The 22,324-nt window shown below is 44.8% G+C and overlaps 1 protein-coding gene across 3 annotated transcripts; it reads left to right on the top strand.

Moving 5' to 3' along the window:
* Window positions 1-364: 364 nt before the first annotated feature.
* EMP1 (epithelial membrane protein 1) lies at window positions 365-19,050 on the top strand. 3 transcript variants are annotated; one of them, XM_036299220.1, is made up of 6 exons: window positions 374-522; window positions 682-922; window positions 13,750-13,861; window positions 15,682-15,778; window positions 15,893-16,033; window positions 16,783-19,050. In XM_036299220.1, exons 3-6 carry the CDS (start codon window positions 13,784-13,786, stop codon window positions 16,947-16,949), a joined length of 483 nt encoding a protein of 160 aa, XP_036155113.1. In that variant the 5' UTR covers window positions 374-522; window positions 682-922; window positions 13,750-13,783; the 3' UTR covers window positions 16,950-19,050. The 3 variants fall into 3 exon arrangements, with proteins under 3 accessions (XP_036155112.1, XP_036155113.1, XP_036155114.1); XM_036299219.1 differs by lacking the exon at window positions 682-922 and having other exon boundaries at window positions 365-522; XM_036299221.1 differs by lacking the exons at window positions 374-522; window positions 682-922 and adding an exon at window positions 9,444-9,503.
* The last annotated feature ends 3,274 nt before the right edge of the window (window positions 19,051-22,324 follow it).

Below are 22,324 nucleotides of genomic sequence, written 5' to 3'. Positions count from 1 at the left end.
GGGCAGGACACTGTCCCTTTCCCTCCCCCTTCCCAGAAGAAGTTTGGGCACATAACTTGTGTTCTGCCTTATCCCCTTGGTAACCAAGTCTTCTTTTTGGTAACGAGGAATGGGCTTCGGTAAACAGATCTATTTGTGTGACTCCTATTACTCATTTGAAGCAATGTCACTCCTTTTTCCACTGTGGTCTGTGTGTCTGAGTCAGAGGGAGCCTAAACAGGCTTCTTTGAATTGATGGCTCACTCCCAACCTCTCTTGACAGCCTGCCAACCTAGAAGGGCGTAGCTTACCAACAAATCTTTTTTTTTTTTTTTTTTTTTAAGCCAGACTGATTCATAGAAACTCCTTTAAAACACAGGGAAAAGAAACCGCCCATCACACACCCCAGCACACCAGCGCAGGAAACTTATAACCTCGGGAGGCAGGTCCCTCCCCTCACTGTGGTCACAAACCTCCAGAAGAGCAGACCGGGCAGCTGCCAGCTCCTGCCACTCCAGGCACCTCCTTCGCTGGGACCCTCAGGTAGGACAGCTCCCAACACTGTGGGGAAACTCGGAGAATTCTCTCTCCTTTCCACTGCTCTCTTTTTTCTGACCTCACCTAAGTTTTTCTTTTTCTTTTTTCCCTTTTCAATGTTTCTGTGATTCCTTGAACTGAATCTTTGAAACTTTTGGCTACAAGTGGATACTGAGACAACTTTTTCCATAAGGTTCAGAGGACTGGGCTGTAATGATCTTGCAGTGCCTGGGTGCTTGCTCTGAAGATGTGAAGGGAGCAGGGACTTTGGAACACACCTGGATAGGACAGTCTTTATGGAGGAAACACCACAAACCTTTGAAATGACAGGCGGCGCTTGCCAGATGTTTTCCATTCCTCCATTTTGATTCAAAAATTGCTTCAGGACTTGAATTGTGTCTGCTTGGTTGGTTGTTTGCTGGCCTTTTTGGGGTGACGGTGGGTAGAGGGCTGTTCTTCGGTTTATTTTTGCTGTGGCTTTCACTACTGCCTTTCTTGCTTGTTCATTCACTTCTTTTTGAATTGAAGTGTTTTTTTCTCCCCACAGGTTGGGAGAGGTGGGTTTTGTTTAAAGAAAACCGTTAGAGAGAGAGAGAGAGAGAGAGAGAGAGAGAGAGAGAGAGAGAGAGAGAGAGAGAAGCAAATGCTTTTTTCAAATAAGACTCTGGGAGGGGTTCACTTAATAGAATCTGGAGCCTGAGCTCCTTCTCTCCTTGGCCAGATGTGCAGGATGGGAGAGGAAGGAGGGAAACTGGAATTGGGGGAGAGGGTGGGGCAGGGGAACTTCATTTGTTTCTGTAAGAAACGTTAAATGGCTTTGTGCTTCCACCCCAGAAATAGCTGGATTTTAGTGCTGAGGGAACAGTTGAGAAATCAGAAGTGATTTAAAAAAAAATGTGTTTTAGGTGGATGTGGAATTTTTCTAAATGGAAGGCAGTCATTGTTCGGGGACGTGTATCGTCTCACGCGTCCAAGTTGTGGTTGCACAGATGCAAACACTCGTGCTTAATCACGCAGTGCATCTGGAGAAAGGAAGGAGTAGGTGCTTTCTGTTTGCTTTTTTTTAGGTTAGCATTTTGGTTGAGGTGTGGCCTATTTCAACATAGTTACGGGTGGATTCCACCCCCCCCCCCCCCCCCCCGGCACCACACACACACATAAACAAGAGGACGAAAATGACAGGATTCAGCTTGTCTGGTGAAATTAGACTTTTCCTTTAGAAACGCAGTCCGTTGGAAGGGAAGGTTTAAATGTAATCAGCCTGTATACATTGTACAGGCAATGCTTCTGGGAAAACTGCCCTCAGGGGGATGATTAAGTAAATGCAAGGGCAACTTTTCGAGATGCAGGGAACTCCCACACTTGCTTCAAAGGTTTTTTTATTTCCAGATTACCTGATATGGATTAGGAAAGTCATTATTAAGTTGATAGTAATGGTATTCTATGATGTTAGTACACATCTTTTCATGTTGCACGGATTAAACTAATAAGCTAATAGCAAATAGAAAACACAGAAAATTCTGTGTGTAAACCATCATGGATTGCATTGTTTGTGCCCCATTTGATGCTATACTGTAGTTTTATAAATGAGATAATAGGCTGCGTGTTATTTCCTGGGCTTTGAGGGCAACTGAAAAAAAAAGCAATTCTGATTTCCGCTTTCCCCTCTTCCTCCAAGAAGTAGTGAGAGTCCTTAGTGGAGGCAGTTTTTCTAGATCGCAGCTGGAAGTCCTTGACAAGGCTGAACTGTGAGGGTTATATTCTCCTCCCCTGCTGCCTCTCACCCTCAGAGGAGGATCGAATTCCACCCCAGACTCTGAAGAATGGGGCGGGGGCGGGCGCTGTCTGGAGGGCTGCAGGACATCCGGTCTAGCATCCTGGTCAGAGGACCCCCCAGACTGTACATTAGTGCTTTGAGGGCACTAAACTGTCCTGGGAGTTGTCAGAATGCCGTCAAGGACCAACCCAGGGCAGATCACATCTCAGAACAGACGCTGGCTACCTCCCAGGAGTTCAGGGCAGACCTCTGAGGAAGGAAGGACATCCTTCCACAGACCACTGGAAAGACTCACTGTGGCTTTCCCAACCCTTCCCACTTCCCTCCTGAGACCAGCGTGGGCCCATGCAGTCCCCAGGGGGACATGCAGACATGGGGGTGGGTGGGGCGTGGTTACCGAATGGGCTTCACCAAGGCTGTGCTGGAGATGAAGACCCTCTTGGCTTGGTCTGGCTGGCTCTGTGGGTTTTGGTTCATGCCGGACCACTGAGATCAATGGGTCCCGCAGGAAGAAGAAAACAACTTTTTATAGGCTCATCGGGGCCTGATGGGGAACACATCTGAAAAAGTGGCCAGAGAAAAGGGCACAGGACAAATTTAGTTATATTCCATCCTTAATTATTTTCTCAGTTTGGGAGGGATCTTGAAGATCCACTTTTCCATTCTCCTACAATATGCAGAAATCTTATTTTTACACCACCCTGGACAGATGGCCATTTGACATTTCTTTAACATTTTGGGGTGGGGGGGTGGTAGGCTCAGTACCTCAGAGTGCACGTCCATGCCCACCCCCCTTTGCTGGAAAGCTCTAATGATTAGAGTTTCTTAAATCCAGCAAAATTGGGTTTCTAGAACTTCTATTCTTTGTTCCTAACTCTGCCGTCCTGAAGCAACCCAGAATATATTCCATTTTTGTTGTTGCTGCTCCACCCAATGCATATTACCCTCTAAACATTTAACCCTTACTTAATTGCTAATGGATCAAACTTGATTATGAATATTATTGCCTGAGACTCAGCAAAGGAGCAGGAAACATTTTGAATCGTTGAAACTATGCACGTAGTAAAGCATAGCCATATGATTTGAGTCCGAGGTATTTCATTTTCTACACATAAATATGGTTCCTTAACTTACCACCTGTATACACAAAAGCTCAGAGACATTCGGGACTCTCAGATATACATACGCAGGGGGACACACCCAGTTGCTCCCCACAAAGTCATGGTTAAATCAATTTAATACCAGACACAGAGGCTTCTGACTTGGCCATGTGGGGGTTGTCCCTTAACTTGGTCCAGAGTTCCTGTAGCCGTGCCTTTTCACTGTTACCACCTGTCATGGTAACTATGGGAACAGGCTGCCTATCGGTGTAACCTGGGTCTAATTGCTGGCAGGTGATCTGGATGTCAATCCACTGAGGGAGCTCGTCATCCTTAACCAGTACAGGACTGGGATCTTCTGACCACGAACTTCCCGTTTCCAATCCTCTTCCCAGTTCTGCCCAGATGACTCTGATTTCTATTTAGTGATCAAGGGAGCCCAAATATAGTTCTGATTAGTAGTTTAATGAATTCCCAGCACCCCGCCCCAAACACAATGTCTCAAGATCATACTTGGTAACCCTCCGGTCCCTGGCGCTGGCTAGGTAAAGTCATTGCTCTCAATTTAATTGGAAGATTCACTGATAGGAAGCATAAAGATAAAACTACAAATCCTCATGGATGTTGCTCTTTCTCTTCCCTTTTCACAAAATATTGGATCAATACTTTCTTTCCTGTTGTGGAAATGGTGTTTTCCTGGAACTAAAATGGACTCCTCAGCCTCTAATGCTGGTGGCCTTATGTGGGTGCGGCAGTTTTTGTGTTTTCTGAACCTATTTCATGAATTCTGTCTTCCACTGGGGAAGGTGAAATTGAGAACCCTTTAGGCATAGGTTGAAACTGGTGGCAGAAATCCTAGAGTAGATGCAAACATTGAACAGGAAGATGAAGGGGCTATGGTCCTGTCCTGACTCTGCTGTAGGACCATGGTTAGGTCACTTGTCTTCTCAATGAACTTGGGGGTTCCCAAGGCCTGTGCAGCTCTGAAATTTATTGTTCCAAGGTCCTAACATTCCTATCTTGAGAAATCCTTGGCTCATGCTCATAGCTAGTTTAATCCATAAAAATTGGTTGAAAAGTGAAACGAGGCAACTTGTTGCATTGAAACAAGCATTTTAGAGGATCGAGGCCCCAGTAGTTTCTTCTGCTTCATCCACTCGGAGATTTCTTAGGCATGGGGCTTGCCGGCTTCATTCTCTAATAGCAATGAGCACTCACTTAGCTCTGGGGAGAAAAAGAAGAGGTTTGATTAATAAAACACAAAGAAGCCAGCTCAAATGAGGAGGGGCAGGCTACCTAAGCCTGTCAAGACTGAGAGCAGCCAGGCACCCAATCAGGCTTAGGGAGAAACTGAGCAGGTCCTGGGAAAGGAACTCCACCCTCTTCTTAAGGAGGGAGACTCTGCAGCATAAGGGTGTGGCCGTTAAGGTGTGGATGGGAGCCAGTGAGGAACAAATTGAGAGGAGGAAAGGGAAGCTACTAGGAGGAAAGGGCAGAGGAGGGAGCAAATGGAACTGCCTGTGTTTCCCTAGGGCCCTGTATGTTGGGACAAAGAAGAGGGAAATGGAAAGGCCTAGAAGAGGGAGAAAAAGCAAAGTGGACAGAGAAAGACGAAGGAGGTGAAAGAGCAAGACAGAAGTGTGAGGATGTTTCCACTCCTAAGTCCCTCCCTCTTGTTTGGGGATCATACACCCTCCATGTTTCAGGACACTCCTCAGGTTCAAACATTCTGTTCACTTGGGCCCGGTGAAGAATCTTAAGTTGCGCAGGCACAAATGTTGGTCAATACATCCTTGGTATCATTTGTGTTTCCATGGAATATTGTGCCAATAGGTCAGTGATTTTCCAGACATTTCTCAACTCTTTTCAGATCAGAGCTGAGAGCCAAATGAGGTCCTCGATCCTTAGACTTCTTCCTTCAAGGCCCCTCCTCCGTGGGCTGGAGCTATAGGTTATTGGAGAGAGGATTCCTATGCTGAAACAATGAGTCCGGCCAGTGGGTGTGTTCACATTTAGCATGGAGAGGGCTGAGGCCTGGAGCTTCCTTTTACTTTGTGATTCCGTGGGGAGGGGACTCCGTGCTGAGGGTAGGGGGCAGGACGGAATGTTTGAAGCTCATATCAGGGCTTGCAGTGTGGGGATGGGTCTCGGCCTTTGGTGGCCAGGCGGGAAGAAGCAGTGGCCCTTGAAAGACCCTTTGTTTTTGCCAGTGGCACTGTTCTGAGGGGCTGTGTTGACTCCCTGACTGACTAGGAGGTAGCAGGGGGAACAGGGTGGTTTGGGAACTTCTGCTGAACTCTAAGACCAAGACAGGAGCGAGATCACACTGGAGTGGAAGAGGCCTACCTAGATGGCGGGAGATGGTGGGCTTCAGTTCTCATTCTGCTTTCCCTCTGGGGACTCCATTTCCTCCTTTGTCCAGGGATTGGACTGAATAACTTAACCACCTCTGAACTTCTAAACAACCAATTGCCCTAAGAAAGAGCGACAAAACTCGTAGCCCACCAGTGCTCTCTGGGCACCTCCCAGCTCGTTGCCACCCCCCAAGGCTGCAGCTTTGCTGGTTGAAGCATGTTGCCGCCATCTACTGTCGACCCGCCCAAGCGCCGCTGGGCCCGGGCCACACCTTGATTTTCTTCCCAAACCCTAGTTATTATTTTGGCAACTTCTCCCTTGAAGACTTTCTGGCTGCCAGAGCGCTCCTCTTTGTCAGCAGCAGAAGACACTGATGCTTCCGTCCTCGCCTGGGAGACTTCGCCCTAGGGCCTGACCAGCTGCAGTCTGGGGGCGTGGGCTGGCTGCCTCTTCGCAGCCCAAGCCTGGCCTCAGCCTTTGCAGATGTGGCCCTGACCCATTCCCTCCCCGGACAAGGGGAAATAAGACACGGAATTCTCTGTGGGAGCATTTGCAAAACAAAGATTCATGCTATTTGCTTGCCTTTAGTGTAGATGTTGGTCCTCAGATTCTGCCAGGGAAGCCCAAAGCCCATTTTGTTGGCCCAAGCCTCTCATTTTACATAATTGATCAAAAGAATAACCAGCCACCCTATATAGCCTTTGTTCTGTGTCGGGCATGGCCCTTTAATCCTCACATCAACCCTATGAGGTTTATAGGTCACAGTTAAGAAGGATGGAGTCAGCAAATCACCACGATGTATACTTTAAATGTCTGACAATTTTATATGCCAATTAGACCTCAGTAAAACTGAAATTAAAAAAAGAGAAAAAAGAAGTGGTAGAGTCAGGATTTGAACCGCAAACCTGTGAGCCTTACCATTAGGTACTGCCTCTCTAGGAGCTGTGGACCAGGGAGGTTTTGTGATTTTCCCACAGTCAGCAATTGGTCAGGCTGAAGTTTCATGAGAAGCTGCTTTTCTAATAGGTGCTCTTTCTTCTTCTTTTTAAAATAACATGCTTGCCCCCTCACTCCTGCCCCCTAGTCCCTCCTCCCTAACTATGTGAGAGTCTGTCTATACCAGTGCCGATAAACACTACCCTTTCCATAGTCACCCCCATTTATGATACCCAGCACTTGGGAGATGCAGTCCCCTTTCCCCAGGATCATGAAAAAAAAAAAAAAATAGATGTTTTTCTTGGAGCATGGCGATCCTTGTTACTTTTGCTGCTTGATGGCTGATGTTTCTCCAGGTCATAAAAATTTCCCTGCACTTAAAAACATCAGGCCTGGTACGATGTGTACATAGTGAGGAGCAACCTGGAGTTCTCGCCTCCCACACCAAGTGTCAGATATCCTGGGGCAGGAGGAAATGGTTCTTTAGGAGCTTTCTCTTCACATGTTTCCCATGGAGAATGAATGCCCCCCTGTCCCACCCCTCTGTGAAAACAATATTTAGAATGGCAAGTACACTTGATATCAAACAACAATAACACTGGCCAGAAAAGCTCATCCAAGGTCTCATCCACTGGCCTGACTTGAATCCCAGCCTTTTCCTCCTCCGGATGCATCCTCCATGGCCGCTCCAGAAGAGAGTATTTCCTTTTCTGCCTTTGTGTGAAATGGACATCCACTGTGCCCACGCAAATGCTCCCCGGTGGGAAACAAACACATCAAAAACAAACCAACAAAAGCAAAATTGACCTGAATGTGTGGAGGCTGGGAAGACGTTCGTGCCACAACCTTACACAGTGTCCTGAGGGAGCAGCCGCCGCCGGAGTTTCGGGTGTCATGCTGAGGAAGATGGCACGGAGACAGAGACGGAGACGTGGGCTGACTCATGGAGATCATATGACTAGGAACAACTTGGCTTTCACCGTCTCTTGTGCCTCGGAGGAAGAAGCCCGCCTTTGGTCAGATGGTGTGAGAAAGCTTTCTTCAAAGTTTGCAGTTATCCAGAAAGAGGGTGGGATGTCACCGCTGGAAAAACGTCAATCAATGAAAAGGCGGAGTGGTGTCTAGCAGTCGAGTCTCTCAGGACTGTGTTCTCACCTGATTGAGATTTGGGAACCTAAGGTGGTGCCCTCTGGCTAATTTTCTGATAACCGGAAAGTTCTGTTGCAAAGGTAACCATTTTAGAAATGGGCTGAAGAGGAAGCATTAGACAAAGGGCAGGACGAAGTTCAGGGGAGTCGTTGCCAAGAGAGACGCTGATGCATTGCAGAAGGACCTTCCTACTTTGTGTGTGTGTGTGTGTGTGTGTGTGTGTGTGTGTGTGTGTGTGTCTTGGGAGGTAGTGAACTCCCCGTAACCAGAGGAGTTTAAGCCTGAGTTAGATAGTTCCTTGGTGTAGCTTTGTAGATGAGTTTTCATGTACTTGGGAGGAACTGCAATCCAGAGATTCTGTAACTGAATTAGAAAAGTTAAATCCGTGGACAAATTAGTGTTTAGAAATTTAAGGTATTATCTTTTCACTCACTTATTTCCTTTGGAATAAAGGACAATAAGCACATATATACCCCCTATCTAGTCAAATGTACTGAGGAGATATTCATACGTTTATATAGGTTTTTATATGGAAATATATAACAAGAGTTTCCATGTAATAAGATGCTCAATACATAGTTATAGTAATATATAAATAATGTCTAAAAATAACAAGGACAAAAGTTTATGTTTTAAAAGGAAACATTTTCCCTCTAGAATTCTGTTTTTTATTATAAAATCCTCAGTCTCTTTGACAATGATTATTTTTCTATCAAGAAGAAAATATTTATTTGCTCACTGAACAGATATTGATTCGATACCTGTCATACACAAGACGCTTCCCTCCTTCAGGAACTTAGGGTCTTCAGGATGGGGGAGCCAAACATTTCCCAAAATAGCTGCCACTAGTGGTTTTCATAAAGGGCAATGGAAGAGCTGCAGCATAACAGGGGGAAATGACGACTTTTGGCCTCTGTATCTGGGAAGGCTTCCTAGAGGGGGCAGGATTTGAGCTTTTTGAAAAGAATTTGATAGGTAGTTACTGGAGAAAGGATGCTTTTTTCTTTCTGAAACCCAATTCCTGGGATCCCCACATTCCTAGGATTGCCAGGGCTGGAGTGCCTGCAGAGTTTGGAGTCTCTTTTTCCTGGTGGCGGGGAGTTTGGAGAATTTTGAACAGAGGAGTAACATGGTCAGATAACACACTGGTAGTGTGGAGGGCATATTAGAGGGGTCGTTTAGGAAAAGGACCTTGGTCCTGGCTACGACATGAATTGGACAAGGACAATGGTAGGTAAAGAATGGATGCAAAATAAATAATGGAGGAACAACTCATGGCCAGATTGTGATGTTTTGGGCAATAAAAGCAGGACGAGAGGAAGGAGAAACAGGGGACTTAGCATCTGGCTGTTATTACTCTCTTCTCCCCAGAAAAGCCTGGGCCATCTTGGGCTGCCAGGGAAATGACCAAACTGCCTTCTCCAGCCAGCCAGCGCCTCGGGCTTCCCATAAAGCTCTCTTGCGCCATCTGGTAGAGGATATCTCCACTAGCCTTTGTCTGGGAGAATCTCACCCACTCTCTGATGAATCATGGACATTGGAGCTCTGCGGGACTCTCCTGTTGCTCACAGGGCCCGGGCTCTCTGTTTCTGATTATGTTATGCCGCCAGGCTCAGGGCATTCTTCAATGACTCAAGCCCGGGATTTCCACCACTTCCTTTGCTGGAGAAGTAGGTTTTTGGTTACTCTGTTTTATTGTATTGTTCCCAACGATTGTACCACAGATCACCCTTAAAGAATTACTCCCCCCAGGCTCTGATAGCAGCTTAATAAGCACACAGACAACAAGGCAGGAAGAAGTTATCTGACCTGGAGCTTAGCAAACATGAAGCCAAATGACCAGCATTTTTAGGAGTCGATTATATTAAAGTCTCCGTAATACTAGTTTCTCATTAAAAAAGAAAAGGTGTCCAGAAGGGCCTGATAAATTTCTCATAGTCTGAGGACCTTAAAAGTGTTAGGTTTCCCAAACAAAGGCAAAGAGGCAATCAATGCAAGGCAGTCTCAGAGCTATGTTCCTTCTATTCTTTCATTTGTGGGAGGAAGGTATGAAGAGGGAGTCGAGAAACCAACAATCACTTAAGAGGATGGAGGCAACGGAGGGCAATTATCCCCCTGCCTATAGGAGGTCATCATTTACAGCCTCCATCACCAGCAATTGTAATCCTCAGGGCCATTTCCAGGAACTGCAATACATTTTCTATTAGCCAAGAACTTAACCCAGATCTAGAATGGTTGTGAGGCTTGTATCTGGGACAGGTGCATAAAGAGACAGCTTCTCTAATGTGGCCTGGGCATTGCGGGGAGGAAAGGAGAAGCGTGGTCAGAAACAACAAATGGCGGCAGTGGAAAGGGAACTGACAGGCCTGTGCCTTAGGGCAGAAAGAAGAATCTAGGAGGGATAACAGAGAACCCATGTGTGGCTGTTAGTCTCTTACCTCCATTTCTCTTAGCAGTCACTTCTCTCTAGAGTTAACATTCATGCCTCCTATATTTTTCTTAGTTTTCCACCCAGCCCCATGGAGCTTTGACCAACCTGTGTTGGCATGTTGGGTTGGTGAGGGTAGAGGGGGAGATCTTCCTCTGCTTACAATGGTGGTGGAGAAATGTGTTCCTGGAACCCCACATAGTATAGTCAGTGGATATCCTATCCTTTAAGGACACTGTGCATTGACTAGCTCTGGTGGCCTGTATCTGAGAGTCTAAGCACCACAAATAACCCTATTGTTATGGGAGTTCCCAACAACCAACCGACAAACTTTGGGACTGCCCAGTGCACAAAATGCTGGGAGAGAGGCAGGCATTGCACCCAAGTAGTCAGAATTGCAATATTGGTATTATCTACTTCCTGGTTCGAGCTGCCCAGCTATGACTAGGGGGTATACTTTGCATTTGAGAGTGCCATCCACGGCATTTTAGAGAGGTGTGAGGGAGAAGTCAATTATTGTTTTAGTGGAACACGCAACCAATACTTCCAATGATATTAATGCTCAGAAATGGTCTCTTTTTAGTGCTATGAAGCAAGATATACACCAGGGCAGGAAATGAGTCTCCCTGGAAGCTACACTGCAAGTGATGGGTGTGTAGAAATCGAGAGAGCAGGATCTGCTGTTATTTAAACCCATCTACTCTGCTCTTTGTTAGATCCCCAGACATTCACCCATTAGGTGCCACTCACCCTTAAAGATCTAAGGGTTGTCTCCCACCCAACTTCCTTAGGATGGGGGTTTCTCTCCTGGGGGTCATTATTATAGGGACTGAATAACTAGGAATGATCCAGGCCAGAAATTTAAAGATACAGTTCATTCTGTTTCCATATATGTTGGGAGGGCCACTGAAAACAATAGAAGCCTTTCTACACTGACAATGGATGACACCAAAAAACCTGACAAATTTGGGGCAGTGAAAAGATGAAGTTATAGGTATAAAGTGATAGCTCCACTAAACAGCCACTACCTCTGGCTGTATCCAGAGGCCAAAAGCAGAGAAAATTGTGTTTTCTGCACACTAAGAACACTTGCCATTCCAAGACAATGTGCTCCTTTCCGTGGTGAGTAGATGAACACAATCACAAAAATCTATGATGAAAGAGAGTCACTGATTTGCTTGATTTCCCCTCTCCCCCCCCCCCCCCCCCAAACTCTCCTCTTGCCTGCACTGGGCAGGAGACAATGATTGGATAGGGCTGTGGTTTAGATCAGAAGTGAGATGTGCAGGCGAGGAACTCGAGTGCCCCAGGGGTGTGTGGATGGGCCAAGGTGAGGATGCAGGGGCAGAGGAAGATATTTGGAATGCAATGATGTTCAAGTCATCAAAATGGAGGGTGTGGCCAGGTATAAATCAGGCAGACAGAAAATGCTATTGAGTCCCCAAAGACATGAAAGGCTGAGAAGAATGAACTTTCTCCTCCTCATTCCTGAGGTCTCCCACTCAAGCGGCAAAGATTAGTCATAATGGCAACTTGTAAGAATCATTGCATATACACGCCCTTGTAACCTGGATGGCAGATATCCTATTACTTGCATTTTACATGGGGCAGCCTGGTGACTGATTGACTGGTTTGGGTTGGCAACAGTTTCATATAATAATCATATAACTGAAACCAAAGCAACCCCCTTAGTACCTGCCATGTGCCAAGCACGGTGCTAGGAGTTTCACATATATAATCCAATTTAACCCTCATATTTCCCTGTTGCAATCCTCCACTTCATATAGGAGGAAACAGACCAAAAGGTCAAGTAACTTTATATGAGTCTAACTCAACCTCTGTCTAATTCCAAAACCTCTTTTCACGGTGCATTAAACTCAAGCAGAAAATCGTGGAGTTGTGTAAGAGCCTGAGAAAAGCAAAAATAAATTTGAAGGCCTGGAGAGAGTATTCACAGCAGACACATGAAAGCTCCAAGTTCTCCCCTGAGGCCACAGGAGAAACTTCATCATTTTTGTCACTCACAGTGAAATTGGACAAATTCCTACAAACTAGCCTGGGTGGGAGGGAAGTGCTTAGATTGGGAAGAAGGGCGGGGCTTGTTGGAGCAAGCGTGGAAGTGTCTGCCTCTCACGCTTGGCCTGTAAAGAGCAAGGCACTCTAGTGTTTCCTGAGCAGAGATAAAAGGCACCTGAAGTGCTGGAATTAGTGCTCTTCAATAAATACCTGCTACAGTAGGAAAGTGGCTCAAGCACACTCAACGCTTCAATGAAATGAGGTGGAGTGAGAGAGTCGTGGGCCGATTGCAGGATGTGCAGAGCCCCTAGGTGGGGAAGTCCACATGTCCCACGATGCTAGGGTGTGAATAAGCCGAGCCCTTTGCTTTGAAGTCCCTGGGGGCCTGCACTTCATGTGACTGTTTGGGCATGACACAGAACTCCCGCAGCTGACATAAACCAGAATAGCAATGTGCATCCTTCACACTCCCTTTATGTCCTGGGTTTTACGATCAATGGGCTCTCTTTTTCTACACCGCTGAGATTATGGCTGAACACTTTTGTTTATCCACGCACATTCTTAATCTATATTAGTTCCCAATTCTCCCACCGTGTGATTTATGCATTTGCCTGTCTTCTGCATTAACTCTTGAAGGACTGGAGTCTGTATAAATGTCACGCACGCGTAGAAGGCACATTTGGTGGTATTCCAAGCTGCCTGCTTCTAGAGCCCCCAAAACTGTCATATTGACTCATGGGGAATATAACACGGCTCCCAGACCAATAGCAGGTTCCCCGCCATGGGGCACACACAGCCCAAGGCTTAGGCACAGTGATACAAGTCTGAAACAGTCAAATGTAGGTGATCAGACCATTAAACTGCAATTGCGTTGTTATAATTATTGAATACGAAACAGCACGATAATAATAGAAGTTGTGGCTCTCACATTATATATCTCACCTGGGATCCAATTAGTCGCCTCTTCAGTCTATGGACACCGAGTTATAGCTGCTATTCTGTGCGACGCATGCATTTTTATGACAACTGCTGGATGCACAGTTTGACAGGGGCAAGGACACTGCCCTCGTGAAAAATGGAAATTTATATGACACTGCTGCACTGAAAATTATAGTTGTCAGGAGGCCTTTAAAAAATCCAAGTCCTACGTTTGGCCTCTAAAACACAAATTAAATAAAGTAGTAACAGTTATAAAATGTCCTTTTTGGAAACAGGCTGTTTTGGAGAGATGGGTATATAAGCACCTGAGATGCAGCATTGTGTTTATATTTAAGTACATGTCAATAGACCAATAGGCACGGAGGGAACCAGGCTAACTGTTTTTAGGAATTTATGATGGAATTGTGACGGTTTTTAGTGCAGCGCCTTCAGATTGTAGCAGAGAGCTCACAGGTGTGGGAAAGCTGAATTATCTTCTTGCCTCTGACAGTAGTAACCTTCTGTTTCCCTCTTGTTTTCTCCTTTCTTCTCAGGACTCCTAACTCACCAAGTCATCAAAAAGCCAAGATGTTGGTATTACTCGCTGGCATCTTTGTGGTCCACATCGCCACCGTCATTATGTTATTTGTTTCCACCATTGCCAATGTGAGTAACGTTCTTTTGTTTATTCATTCATACAGGAGTTATTTAAATATTCACATAAAGTGCTACAAAGAACATTTAAGCCACAATCCCTGCCCTTCATGAATTTTCAGCTGAGGTGTGGAAACACACACATACACACTCTTTCTCACACTTCAAGTAACTAAATAACAAGAGGATAAAAGTCATCAGTGTCTGCAGGAGACTAGAGGCTAGAGAACTCAATGAGGCTTCTTCAGTCTCTACAGGAGTCTTCCCAGCTGAGGTGGAGCTTGCAGGAGTGCTATGGCTGGGCTTTCTCTTGGCATAAGAAGGAATAGTGGGAGGAGCATAGGGATACATTCCAGACTGGAGTGCCCAGGAGGGAGGGACCAACTTCCTTCAGGGCATAATGAGGACACGTAGGTGTCAGGGGCAGAACTTCCCTTCCTTCTGGGAACCTCGATTAGGAGGGATGGGAGTGAGATGATGAGAAGCTTTGGCTGCCAGACTGATGGATTCAAGTTGTGGGCAGAGAGGAGTAGCCTGTGAAAGTGGAATTTTGCAAGATTATCACTCACTCAAAGGAAACATCATAAAATATTATGGAGGGAGCATGTCCCTTCTCTCAGAACCTTGAGCTATTCTGCCCTCTAGTGCTAGTTTGTAGCATCCAATTTGCTTTTCTTGTGCTTTTCTCAGGAAAAACAAGACAGCTTATTGGACACAAAAACCAAAAACACCCGTCTCTAGATAGGCAAATGATGGATCCAGAATCTTCATAGATCCCTGTCACAGTTAAAGGATAAATGGGCTTTAAAGTTCAGATAGAAGAGTTTTGCCAACATTGGGTGGGGGTGGGGGGGGATTATAAGCAAGGCTAATCTAAGCATGACTGTGATAAGAAATAACTCTTGCCCATGCAGCTTCCCCCAGGCTCTAACTCAGCCATCTGTATGCCAGTCCCCGAGTCTCTCAGGATAACAGGTCTGATGAATGACTTCAAAGTGTATTTGTGGATGCCAAAGTGCTAAATACTGAACAGGAGCAGGCAACTGCACGCCCTTGACCTTGCCTTTTCAGTAATGTGCATTTTAGCAGACACACTCCACATGGACAGAGTTGGGGGTTTGTTTTCCATTCCTGAAGGGTAACTGGGTTTGTTGGGCACAGTAAGAAGGGAGCTGGTACCATGGTGAGCCGTAGGGAATATATTCTGGCCACTTGCAGCTGCCCCACAGTAAAGCCCTTGATGTACTATTTTGCTATGAAATTACGTTGCATGTTGTGACAATCAAAGTTGGATCCTTCTGTTTAGATGAAAGTGGCTTATTAACCACCAGGACTCATTGCTATTTTCTTTGTTATCCTATGTTTCTTAGTTTTCTCCAGTTGAACATTTTTCCTTATTTTTCCCCCCTTTTTAGCCAGGCCCTTAGATGACACAATCTTTATAAAATATATATGTGTGTGTGTGTGTGTGTGTGTGTGTGTGTATTTTTTTTTCCATTGACTTCGGAGAGGAAGAGAGAGGGAGAGAGAGGTAGAAACATCAATGATGAGAGAGAATCATTGGTTGGCTGCCTCCTGCACTCCCCTATTGGGGATCGAGCCCACAACCCTGGTTCATAGCTTGACGCTCAACCACCACACTACACTAGCCAGGCAACACAACCTGCATTGAATCTCATTTCCACTAAGAAATGGGTTGCACAGCCACATGTATGGCTAAATATGGTGTCTTGCTTAAGATTTGTTCCCGACACAAGCTGATTTGATATTTCTTTTTCTTTTAAAGCAGAGGGTCAGTTTTAAAACAATGTTTTGTTTCCTCCTGATTTCAGGTCTGGGTGGTTTCAGATGTTTCAAGAGCATCAGTAGGTCTTTGGAAAAACTGCAGCAACGGTAACTGCGAGGGATCCCTGCCATATGCCGATGAAGGTATCTATAAAGCTGTTGTATTCAGTGCTGACAATTCATGTGATGGGGGAAACGTCCAGCCTGTCGGGGATTGGTTGGTCTGACACCCGTGCTCTCCTGCCCCTGTGTCCACAGATGCGCTCAAGGCAGTGCAGGCCTTCATGATCCTTTCCATCATCTTCTCCGTCATCTCCCTCGTGGTCTTCGTGTTCCAGCTCTTCACCATGGAGAAGGGAAACCGTTTCTTCCTCTCAGGGGCCACCATGCTGGTGTGCTGTGAGTATCAGGCTCAGATTCCAGTTTACCCAGGCAAAGCTTTTAAGTAGATCTTACTATGGGTGCTCCCGGCAACTTGAACAGATGAGCACATGGGTCTGGTCTGGTTATTTGTTCTCTTTCTGAAAACCCCTGCTAGCTGCTTGGAATAAGAACCCTTGTCTACTTCATTGTTTAAGTCTAGTGCTCTGAGGCAGCCCCCAAGTGGTGGGCCGCCCACCAGCAGCACTTGTGTACAAAACGCTTGAAGATGGCCGACAGGTGGGAGTCCTCGAAAGATAAAACCGCTGCCACGCTGCTCTCAATTATTGCCACTCTCCTTTTCCTTCATCCTTCCCACACACATCCAATTTGGTGGCATGCTTGCATCCTGGGGCAGTCTGCCCACACAGGCTGGGCTGTGGGCATAAGGTTCTCTGTTTCACTTCACATTTGCAGCCACAACCCAGTGCAGATGTGAGAGCCCAAGCAACTCTAATTTATCAACAGGACCACCAAGCTCAGATCAGGGCGGATCAACAGAACTACTCTTTGGGGCCAGACAGCCAGATTTCATTTTCCCATTGCAGATGAAGAAAATAGGATCTTTTTAAAATTACAAAACCTGTTCTTGATTTTAATGTAAAAAGAAGAAAGAAAGAAAGAAAGAAAGAAAGAAAGAAAGAAAGAAAGAAAGAAAGAAACCAAAATAACTCCTCTCCCCCCTCCAAACAAACAAAATACGTAAACTTTCTTTTTTTCCATTGCAGGGCTTTGCATTATGGTCGGGGCGTCCATCTACACTCATCATTATGGGAGCGGTTATGGAAGTATATATGCCAAAAGCCACCACGGCTATTGCTTCATCCTGACCTGGATCTGCTTCTGCTTTAGCTTCATCATTGGCATTCTCTACCTGGTCCTGAGAAAGAAATAAGTCTGAACAAGTGTATGGGGATCTGGGGGGTGGGGAGGAGGGAGCCATGGAATCTGGGAGGGAAGTGAGAGTTGCTCTGCAGGAAAAGCCAAGCCAGGGGGGGTAGGGGGGGTGGAGACATGAGGGTGGGAGAGGCTGAAACCCAAACCGTTACTCAGGAGGTTTCCTACTGTCAAGCTCCTGCCCTTGGGAGAAAGTAGTTGGCTAGAACTTCCATGCTCCCGAGATGTGGGCCAGAGAGCCTCTCTCCAGCCACCAGTTCTCAGTTACACACACTGCGGGGGGCCCACTGGCTGCCACACCACTGGCTCTGCTTCTGAGGGTGAATTCTGGGTCTTGCACTGTGGTCCTCAGACCTACTGCACCAAGTTAAAATAGCGGTACAAGTTCCAACAAGGGCAGATCTTGTTTTTGTACTGAGTATGCTAATCCTGGAAGCCCTCCTGCCCTCCTGACCCAAAGCAAAACATCACATTCCAGTCTGAAGGGCCCACAGGAGGGCTTTGGCTAGCGCGCCATTATCCCTCTTGAAAACAGATATTTAGCTCTGTGCAATTCAGTGGTATTTGCAACAAAATGGTCAGAAGGGATATAGTCATGAAGCCAAGTTGGTGGGTTAGTTAAATCAAGAAAGAGAACTTTTCACAGTGGAAGGCCTGGGGGGCGGGTAGGGGGTGGTGGAACCCAGACCAGCCCTCACACAGCTGTCCCTCCTGGAGACTTCTTGCTACGGACTTTGCTAGGCCTCTTGCTTAGAGCCAGAGCGGCTCTTCTGGAGTTTCTGTAATGCCACAAATGACCAATTCTGTGGTGAAAGCACCACACTAATTATGGGCTCACGGGGAAGTCTTGCACCAATGCTATATTAGGGTTATGATTTTAGGATTCCCTCTCCCTGCAAGCAATGATTCTTTTAAATATAGAATGAGAGAGACAGACATAGCTCCTTGTAATGCACTCTGTTACTCTCCCTCGAAATTATAAACTTTTCAGAATGTTTTATCTAATTATCCATATTGGGGACCAGAGGCAACTCTGGCTTTCACACTGGCTGGAGTGGTCAGCTTTTAGAAAGCCTGCCTATCCTGCTTCATAGGTGAGGCAAGACAATTCTTGAAGCTTATTGAAACACACACAAACCAAAACCAAACAATAGGTCCTTGGGTGAAAGGTGCTATGTAATTGGAAAGTGTTAAGCATATTAGATTTAAGTCATGATAAGAATGGAGTGCCTGTGCTCCCAGGAAAATAAGAAAATTTCTGTGAGAGAAGTAAAATTATAGGTGATGGGCAGATATTTTCTTTAAGGACAACACACACACACACACACACAAATCTCTGGTGGTGCCAGGTCAGATGGTAATTGATTTGCCTGTTGCCACAGAGCTTTTCTATATAGGACTTAGAAGTAGTATGTTATTCCTGGTTAAGCAGGCACTGCTCTAGCCTGGAGCAGCTATTTTAAGCCATCTCAGATTCTGCCTAAAGGGTTTATTTTAGGAAGACTTTTCCTTGATCACCATGAGAAGATCTACCTTAGGGAGAATCTGAGACATCTTGCCTACTTTTCTTCTCCTAGCTCTCTCCTCATGTCATTTCTTATATACTTTTCCTTTTTGGGGAGTTGTTATGATTGCTAGTATTTATGTAAAAGGACTCTTACTAAGTATATTTCTCTATGTTCATTCTGGTTAAGGGAATGTTGAGGACAGACCACTGAATTATCTGGGTTGAAGGTAGAGAGGCTGGCAAGCAAAAACTATGGGATAATAAACTTTTTACTATCATTTAATTATCATATGATTACCGAAGGCTGTCTTACGTGCAGAAGCATACTTACATATCAGATATATTCAAAAGAGATAATCACATTATGTTAAAAAGTCAGACTATGACTGGAGTGAACCATGTAGTCCCATGTCTTCTACTTTGTTTCTGTGCCATTTATGTCTCATGTAACTGCATTACATTGGTGGGTTGTTCTAGTACTGTATTTGGCTTCTTCTTTAATAGATTGATATTTCATATACTATAATTGTAAATATTTTGATACAAATGTTTATAACTCTAGGGATATAAAAATAGATTCTGATTCCCTTCACCGTGTGAATGTTTTCTTTTGAAAAAAATGTAGGAAAATATGGATAACAGTGACATTTATTCTTAATTAGGTTGTCAATCAGTTTGATATGGACAACTTGGCATTTATTTGAGACATTATGCCACTTTCTGCTAATACATTAGACATTTCTACAATAACTTTCAGGCAATTGAATGTTATTAAGTTTAGTTTTATCTTACTTTAATTAAACCTCTTAAGCACAGAATGGAACTTCTTATGCTAATACATTAGATAGAGGTTGTGATCTTGAATCAGAATGGCTTATGACATTAAGAAATGAGGTACTTGCAAAGTTTCTTGAAATAGGAAACTCCTCTAATGTGTCTTCAATATATAAAGCAATTCACAAAGGTATGAAATACATAAATTTGCAGGAGCCCATTCATTGCATAAAATGGTACATATTTGTGTGGACACTTTGAGAGAAGAAAAGTTTTACTGCTTTCTATGAGCCATAAGGATTGGAATCAGTGCTACAAAGTAGGGTAGATACTATGGGTCCCAGCACCATGTCAACACCAGTATGAGAAAAATGGTTTTAACGTGGAGTCGGCAATCTTCCAGTTCCCTATGGCAGTGATGGCGAACCTTTTGAGCTAGGTGTGTCAACATTTTGAAAAACCCTAACTTAACTCTGGTGCCATGTCACATATAGAAATTTTTTGTTATTTGCAGCCATAGTAAAACAAAGACTTATATTTTTGATATTTATTTTATATATTTAAATGCCATTTAACAAAGAAAAATCAACCAAAAAAATGAGTTTGCGTGTCACCTCTGACACGCATGTCATAGGTTCGCCATCACTGCCCTATGGTCTTGGATGAAATGACTTCACAGAGTAATACACAACAAATACACAAAGGACCCTGAAAATCAAATTTCAGCATATTTTAAATTTAATTACTTAAATTGCATGGATTATTGATACCCTCTCAGAGACGTATATGATTTCTTAGGTTGCTTCCAGGATACCATTATAAGAGGCTACTCCTCTTGCTTGGCTCTCCCAGGAATTCTTTCCCCCACATCATATGCCCAGTCACGGATCAGACCTCCAGAGAATCTCTTCTTCCCTTATACTTAGAGGTCTTTAGGCATAATCTCCAATTACCTAGCTCTACCCAAATTACCTTTCTGCCAAGACGGAATCATCCACGTCAAAGACCTAGATGGTGAATGGGGGTGTATTAATTGGGATTCTCCAGAGAAACAGAACCAATAAAGTGTGTGTGTGTGTGTGTGTGTGTGTGTGTGTGTGTGTGTGTGTGAAAAGATTTATTTTAAGAAATTCACTCACATGATTATGGAGGCAGGCAAATCCAAAATCTGCAGTGGGGTGGGGGACTGGCAGGCTAGAGATCCAAAGAAAAGTCTGTGCTGTCCAAAGGCTATCTGCTGGCAGAATACTCCCTTGTTTAGGGGAGGCCAGTCTTTTGTCCTATTCATGTTTTCAACTGATTCAATGACACCCAACACAGTGGTGGGGCAGAGAGAAAGGAGAGACCTGTTTTACTCAAAGTTCCAATGATTTAAATGTTAATATTATCCAAAACCCCCTCATAGAAACATCCAGAAGAACATTTGACCATGTATTTGGACACCATGGCCCAGCTAAGTTGACACATCATATTAACCATCACAGGGGGGAACATGCTTATCAAGGATAAGACACTGGCTTACTAAACATTTTCAGAGATGACTTGAAGCCCAGACAGTGTTTACAGCTGACACTTAGCTCTCTTCAGTGGTGACATTGTAATATGGGGGTCAACTTTCAAGATGATCTTAGATATCCTGTGAAGAGACAGAAAATTGCCAGTTTTTTCCATAGGAGCTTAATAACTATTTGTTGAATTAAATGTCTTAGGAAGAATCAAATAGAATTGAATATTGAAGTATTAAATTGAGTATTAATTAAATGCTCAGTTTGTTAATCCTCACCTGAGGATATTTCCCCCCCATTGATTTTTAGAGAGAGTGGAAAGGAGAGGGAGAGACAGAGAAACATTGATGGAGAGAGATACATCAATTGCTTGCTTCCCACATGCGCCCCAATCAGAGCCAGGGATCGAGCCTGCAACTGAGATATATGTCCTTGACCAGAATCAAACCCAGGACCCTTAAATCCACAGGCCAATGTTCTTTCCACTGAGCCAAACCGGTAGGGCAATTAAATACTCTTAGAAGAAATTGGTCTAAATTATGAGTATCAGGAAGATGAGCTATGGAGCTCTCCATTACCACTCAAGAATACGGCTTTTAGGCAAATGGCAACTTATTTATTCATCAAAGTGATAAACTTGAGGTATTAAATGGTTAATAGACAGCTATACCACTGTGTTTTGGACTCAGCCATTACAATCCCTGTGCAAAACTCCACTGACTTTCAGGCACAGACAAAAATATTTCAGAAAGGCCTTGAAAGAAGACCTATCACCAAGAAGATATTGTGCAGGACTCCACACTTAAACAAAAAGAGAAGCTGTCTTTTATGTTGAGTAAGAAATAGGCAGAATATATCAAAATTTAGATAAAATGCTCCAGTAAAAAATGTGTAAATGAGTTTAAAAGAAAGGTTTATTTCAGGGAACAGAGGGGAATGGGGTTGGGTGGTGGGCGGTAAGATAAAAAGAAGAGAACTCACTGGAAATTTTGAAGTAGATCTTGAGGAGGAGTGATTCATTTTTAAAGATGTGTTTGCAGTTCAGAAGGGCAGGCAGCTTCTGAGCACACAGGAAGTAGGGAAGGCTCCACGCTGATTATGTGAACCCCAAGGAGAGGAGTGTTTGGAGTCCCACCTGGCCTTACTTCTGTAAGGAGACAGGTGGGGCCTTCTCATGGGGCCAAGGGTGACTACTAAAACATGTACCAGTACATTGCTGGGTGCTAGATGCTGTACCTAGAGACTGGGGGAAAAGACCAAGCAGACATGTTTCCTGTCTTTTAGTCTAGTTTGGGGGTAAGTCTCCTACCTGGAGAAAACGGGAGGGACTCTGAGGGAGCACAGAGGAGATGGGGAGAACTGCCACCTCAGGGAGGAAATAGAAGTTTGAAGAATGGAGATAGGAGGATAGAAGAGATACACCTTGCTTATCTCTTACTTGCTCAAGTCTCCCTGCCCCAAAGGCCACTCCTTTGTTCCAGGCTCTCAATGTCTTCCATCTGTATAACTGCAGGTGAGAAACATTCCATTGGCTTCCATACTTTCATTCATAGTCCCTCCTACCTGTCCTTGATGTTGATGTCAGGA

This window comes from Myotis myotis, unplaced genomic scaffold (genome assembly GCF_014108235.1).
Source record: "Myotis myotis isolate mMyoMyo1 unplaced genomic scaffold, mMyoMyo1.p scaffold_m19_p_3, whole genome shotgun sequence".
NCBI classification, from domain to species: Eukaryota; Metazoa; Chordata; class Mammalia; order Chiroptera; family Vespertilionidae; genus Myotis; species Myotis myotis.
Note: the sequence above shows the minus strand (reverse complement) of the source record. Positions and strands in the feature narration are given on the sequence as shown.

Bases quoted from the DNA above. Each gene is read 5' to 3' on its own strand.
- EMP1 (XM_036299219.1), top strand. From the start codon at position 13,784: ATGTTGGTATTACTCGCTGGCATCTTTGTGGTCCACATCGCCACCGTC. The intron at 13,862-15,681 runs GTGAGTAACGTT...TCCTGATTTCAG, and splicing joins TTGTTTCCACCATTGCCAAT to GTCTGGGTGGTTTCAGATGT. The intron at 16,034-16,782 runs GTGAGTATCAGG...TTTCCATTGCAG, and splicing joins GGCCACCATGCTGGTGTGCT to GGCTTTGCATTATGGTCGGG.